Source organism: Copadichromis virginalis, linkage group LG5 (assembly GCF_057382275.1).
Source record: "Copadichromis virginalis isolate Kocher_CV1m ecotype Utaka linkage group LG5, C_Virginalis_male_GT1.1, whole genome shotgun sequence".
NCBI classification, from domain to species: domain Eukaryota; kingdom Metazoa; phylum Chordata; class Actinopteri; order Cichliformes; family Cichlidae; genus Copadichromis; species Copadichromis virginalis.
The window spans coordinates 21161194-21167193 of NC_140622.1; the positions used below are offsets into that span (position 1 = coordinate 21161194).

The following is a 6000-nucleotide window of genomic DNA, read 5'->3' on the forward strand; positions in this document are numbered from 1 at the left end:
CTTGTTTTCTCCAGAGAAACCCGGGTCTCTGTAATGAGCCAACTGTGATTACACGACACATCCACTAAAGCTTTGCCATCGACTTTAATAAGAGGGAGGCACTCTGTCTCAGTGTGGACCACATTGAACTGACCAACTGCAGAACGCGTCACCTTGTGCAGTCATCGGGCACGTGTACAGTAAATAGGTGATCCTGTTGAAGACTCACCTTTGCAATACGTGTTCATAAAAATTAAGTCTTCATTTGAGCACAGGATCGGGTGCACACCATTAAAAATAAATGCAGGGTTTTGGAAAATTCTGTTAAATTTGGAGAGTTACTGCTAAATTGCCCCCTCGCCTTTTTGTGTGTGTGTTTCTATAATTCGCTTATTTGTAATGTGGTGAGAAGAGAGCAAGGTGAAGAGCAAATGAAACAAATTGAGTATTACACGTTGTGCAATAATAAGAAGCACGTTAGCAGTGTTTTTGCAGAGCAGTCAAACACACTGAACACCAACTGGAAAACACATAATCAGTTCAGATGTACACTCCTGCTCTCTACTATCACAACTGCAATAGCTCAGGTTTCCCAGTCTGGATCTGCTTAGATTGCAGTTTTCACAAATTGTAGCCTCACTCTGTGATCGATACTTTGCAGTGCCACACTTTGAGAGAGCTACATTCATTTCTCTTAAACTCTTTGATAAAGTAACCGTTTTCCTCCAGGAACCTATAGTTGGAAACTGCCTCTGAAGATATGTGCTAGCGGGGACAATCTAATGAAGCTCAGTGGGAAGAAATCTTCATCCCCGCAGGTTTGCCTCTGTCTTTTCATTGTAATGACATTAAAAATGTATTTTTTTAATTAACTAATAAATGAATGAGCAACCGTTACTCACAAGTACTGGGTAATGGGTGCAACAAGTTGGGGCTCAAGGGTAGTAAAACACATAAAAAATATTGCAATAACTTCTAATCAAACAAATCTACAAAATCCAAACAATGCTTGAATGCTTACTTAAAGTCCAACTCCATGATAAAGACTTCAATGTGCATGAGGATGACTGCTAATTAATCTGTGCATGTTGCTGAAAAGGGTAGCTGTAAAAGAGGAACAGAAAATGACTGGTTTCATATCATGTGTGTGTCTAGCTTAAAGAATTTGTCATTCATAATGATGGCCAGTGCATTTAGGCATGCGAACGTTGTCAAAATGATCTGCTGAGGTTCAAACAAAGCATCAAAACGGTAAAGAAAGGTGATTTAAGTGACTTTGAACATAGCATGGCTGTTCGTGCCAAACAGGCTGATCTGAGCATATCAGAAACTCCTGATCTGCTGGGATTTTCCAACACAGGAAAAGTTTAGGGTCTACAAAGAATTGTCTGAGAAAGAGAAAATATCCAATTAAAAAAAAAAATCCTCGTTTATGCCAGAGGTCAGAGAAAAATGACCAGGCTGCTTCCAGCTGATAGGACAGCCATAATAACTCAGACAAACCCTCCTTACAACTAAAGCATGCAGACGAGCACCTCTGAACTCGCACCACGTCGAACCTTGAAGCGGATGGGCTAAAGCAGCAGAAGACCACACACAGCAAATTAAACTAAACTGATGCTACAGTTTACTTTTAACTCACATGAGCTCACCAAAAATGGACAATAGAGGATTTTAAAAAAAAGTCTAATTGAGATGGTAGAGTCAGAATTTGGCATTAACAGCATGAAAGCATGGATCCATTCTGCCTTGTATAGTTCAGGATGGGGGTGGTGGTGTAATGGAGTAGGAGATATTTTCTTGGCATACTTTGGGCCGCTAACTACAAACCAAGCAAACCAATGGGTTGAATGGATTTTTTTCTTTGACTAATTTGTTTCATTTGTTGAAAGGAGGAAATGATCAAAGTTGACATAACAGGAGATCAGTCATATCCGCCCCTGCCTGCAACTAAAACCGAGGCGTCTTTGAACCCAAACCCCCACCACTCATCTTAGACGGTCTACAGTTTGCTCCGTTTAGTAGACCGACAGCTTACCCGCATGCCATCAAGGGCACAGACTTTATGTGTATAAACAGCCGACAGCTTTAAAAAAAAAAAAAAGATTACCTGGATTTGTGATAAGACACCTCTGTCACAAATCATTTTTTCAGTCAAAGGATTGCACAACAGGCAGAAAAGGAGAGTGGAAGTAGTGACTATTAAGGGTGCGAAATTGTTATCAAGATGAGCATTGTTTAGTCTTGAATGAACTGCTGACGTACAACTATAAACCACTTTAAATAGCTGGAATGTAACTTTGACTTTTTTAGGCGGAAATACATTCCCCACAACACATTTCAGGTTTTTATGCATGTGAAAGCCAAAGCATGTTGTGACACGTTCAAATATCAAATGAGCGGAAGACCCACGGTTTAAGTGGCAGTCTGTTTGGTGTAATATGAGTTTTCTGTTTGTTTGCTTGTACCACTTTTCAGTCAACTGTTTATAGGATGCAACATTGTTACACCAATTTAATTAATGTAAACAAAAAAGGGACGTTTTAATTGATCCAAATAGGAATTACAATGAGATTTGGGCCTGTCCCCGTATGTAGGTTAATTACTAAATGTTATGCGATTCATTCATAGAGTTGGTATGGATATTAATGCTGACGTTTTGCCCTATGACTGAGCTGTGCTGCTGAGCAGCAGAGATCTGAGCGGTGAAGCATGTCAGAGGAAAGGTTTTTTTCTGTTTTTTTCTTCCTCATATTGTGTCGTTTTAATATTTCAAAAGTTTCTCATGTAGGACCAACTATGCCATACCTACCACAAATAATGTGCATCTGTGTTATCTGTGAGAGTGCAAAGTATTTTAATCAAAGTCGTGTGAAGCAGAGCTCCCTCTTGACTGTCCTGAAACTGAAAAAGTGTGCATTTTTCAAAGAAATGAAGGCAGTGCAGTCTCCATGTCGTGGCAGAATGTGACAGTGGTAAAGGTGATGAGACTGCTACACTGGCCGCCCATGCTCTTTACGTAGAAACTCACCAACCCTCAGTTCATTTTCAGACCTCTCCTGTAATTCCTTTCAACCCTCACACACTGCAGCGGATAGTAATTACTGATATGAAACCTCCAGTACAGAGCAGGGTATGCAATTAGCCTTCTAACCAGGGGCACATCTCAACAACCAGCCGTCTCTTCAAAGACCCAGGAGAGAAAAAGATAGCATGTGTTTCCCATCAAACCAAGCAGAATTTTCTGCTCTGTCCAGAAAGAGGGTGTCAAATTAAATTTGTAATTCTGTGATCAACCAACAAAGTACATGACAGCTAAAATTACTAAGTTAAACGGATTATATGTGAGAGTGGTGCAAATTTATACTGTAGGGGGAAAAAGATGTAACACTGCCAAGAAGTGATGTTTGTTTGGTTTTTATATATTTCTTAGTGGCTCCACGCGGGACATGTTTACCTGAAAATTTCTGCTTGGCTGTCGATTTTCTTTAAACATATGTTTCAGTTCTGGGAGAAAATATTCTGAAGTTTCTTTTTTTTGTTTCAGACCTATATCAGTTTTAAGACGGTCATATGCTCAGCAAGGTGCCACCAAGAACTGCTCTAATTTATAAAAAAAACACACAAAAACACAAAAAAAATGCAATTCTTAACTTAATAATTGGAGTTTCAACTTTTTATTTATATGGATTAATTCAGCAGCCATTGAGAAATCCCATTAGCCTTTGTTCCTGTGTATCTGAACTTCATATCTGATAAAGCTTTAGGAAACTTTTTTAAGTAGATACCTAAAAATGCTTTTAGAGTAAAAGGTGGTAAGCAAACCATGAGTTAAATATTTAGAGACAATTCAAATGTATCCAGAAAATCCATCATAAGCAGATATCTGCTAATATTCCCAACGGAAAGAGTTGTAAGTTAGTTTACTGTCCTGGGAGCAGTCAATTTCATCCAAACGCCACACTCCTAAGAAGAAAAAACAGATCCCGAGCAACCCCCTCCAAACTTTTTTTTTTTTTGGGGGGGGGGGGGGGGGGGGGACTGCCTATTCTGGTTGTCCCTCAAATGATCTCACGGTAATCGTTATGAAACTCCTTGCTGTGCAGGGACCTTTGCTTAAGCGTGCCGTTTCTACTCCAAACTATCCCATGCGTTTTTCACTGAAGCCCTCATGTTTGTGTCAAAGCAGCTCTGACACTGAGGGCAAAGCAGACGAGGACAACCCAGCAACATCGGCAGATGGAAGATCTTGGACGCGTGCAATTGTGCCACGTTTTCTCTTTAACATACGAGAAAATCCCACAGGATTCCAAACAGCCCCGGTGTTTTCCCTGAGCCCACACTTAACGGGGACTAATAATAGCGCTGGTTAAAATGTAACTCGCTCAAATTGCCCGTTTCTGTCAGATGTCTTTGACACTGCGCATTTCACCCGTGACCATCATTGTGCCACTTTTGCAACCTAGTGTCAGTGTTGTGACATTGTACTCACCGAGCAGGAGCAGTTTCACTTCTCTTGCCGCCTTCTCTCCATCTTCTCTCAGGTTTTTATCTATCATTTTAGATCTCTCGGCCGCCAACTTATCTTCCTGACTCACAGTACAACCCATGGTTCCCAGTGCACGCTTCAGGTCTGCTGCTTAGTGGGAAAATAACACCTGGGAAAAAAAACAACTAACGGCTGACCCCCTTTTCTTAAAAACAAGGGCTGAAGTTAAGCGAGGCGAGTTCCCTTTTTTGATGAGTGGCGAAAAACGTAACGGAGACCGTTCATCCGCTAGAAGGGACCAAAATCATTAAAAAAGACAAATTATTTCCCAAATGAACTCGGTTTTCTAACTACCGTATGAATTTCCCAAAGATACGCACGTTTGTTATTTAGTTTGTCCGCATTTGGGAGATTTTTAACGTGGGTAACGCTGCCTGAAAAAAAAGGCTTAGCAACTTTTTTCGTTGACTTTTAGCTGCTCCCTACGGTATTTCATTAGAGCAGGTTAAACGCCCGAAAAATTACCGCGAAGTTAGAAAAAAAAAAGTATTCCAGCTGTGGAAAACCGAGCACACAGATTCCTGCTGCCAGTTACGCTACCGGATGCATACCACACTTGTCTGTGAATATTTCTATTTTTTCTACAAAAAAATATTTATATATTGCTTTAATCCGAGTTGCCGATCCGCATTCTTTCCCTGCGAAGAGATTTACCACGTTCGCCACACCCGTGAAGTTCCCCTACGACCGACAGGCAGACAGCGCCGTCACCTCCCACCCGAACTGCGGAGAGACGTAAAGCCGCAGTGCTTCATGGGAAATGTAGGTAAAACGCTGTAGAACGGTGACCTTCAAGAACTGTCGGAAATTTCTGCGTTCAGTCTTCAAGTTTTTTGAATTAGGACTGCTCCGAGTGGGCAGCCGATTTTTATGTAAAAAAGAAAAGACACGAGCTGTAGCTTCGTGTTAATTATAAAATGATTTTGGGGTCATTATCTCAAACATTTTCTTCTTGTTTTTTGTTTTTGTTGTTTTATTTTTGCCAAATCAAATTCGAGTTATTTTCGCCTCATATCCAGTTGGTAGGCCTCAGACAACCACAGCCCTGTTTTTGAGGTAAATTTCGAGCTAATATCCCAAAATTGTAAGTTACAGAGAGCAGAACAAATAAATGACAGTAATTTCACATTAAGGTTGTTAAGGTTAGGAAAATATTAATATACATATATTTATAAGGTTACTCATTACTAAGTAAACACACTATTGATGTTGGGCTTGAACACAGTTGAGTCAGTAACCTTAAAATTAAAATTATGTTCATATTTTGTAAAATATTTGTCTCAGTTATAACCTTAAACGAATCTTATATTGTGTTTACTGATCTAAAGTGTGGAGGAACAAATGAGAAGCACGAGTCTGTACAAAAGTGCACACAGAATATTCGGAATCTAAAAAGTAGGATAAATGAGGTGTTTTGTTACCGTATTTTGCATACCGGTGATCCACTGTGGTTTATGCAAATAAGCGGGGGA

General features: G+C 40.1%; 1 protein-coding gene across 1 annotated transcript in view; it reads right to left on the minus strand.

Moving 5' to 3' along the window:
• Window positions 1-5241, minus strand: part of LOC146709597 (guanine nucleotide-binding protein G(i) subunit alpha-2-like) — a 62412-nt gene extending 57171 nt beyond the window's left edge. Inside the window, exon 1 of the mRNA XM_085456638.1 lies at window positions 4472-5241. Within this exon, the coding sequence (XP_085312764.1) occupies window positions 4472-4589 (118 nt within the window). The 5' untranslated portion in view covers window positions 4590-5241. The remainder of the gene's footprint in view (window positions 1-4471) is intronic.
• Window positions 5242-6000: the final 759 nt, after the last annotated feature.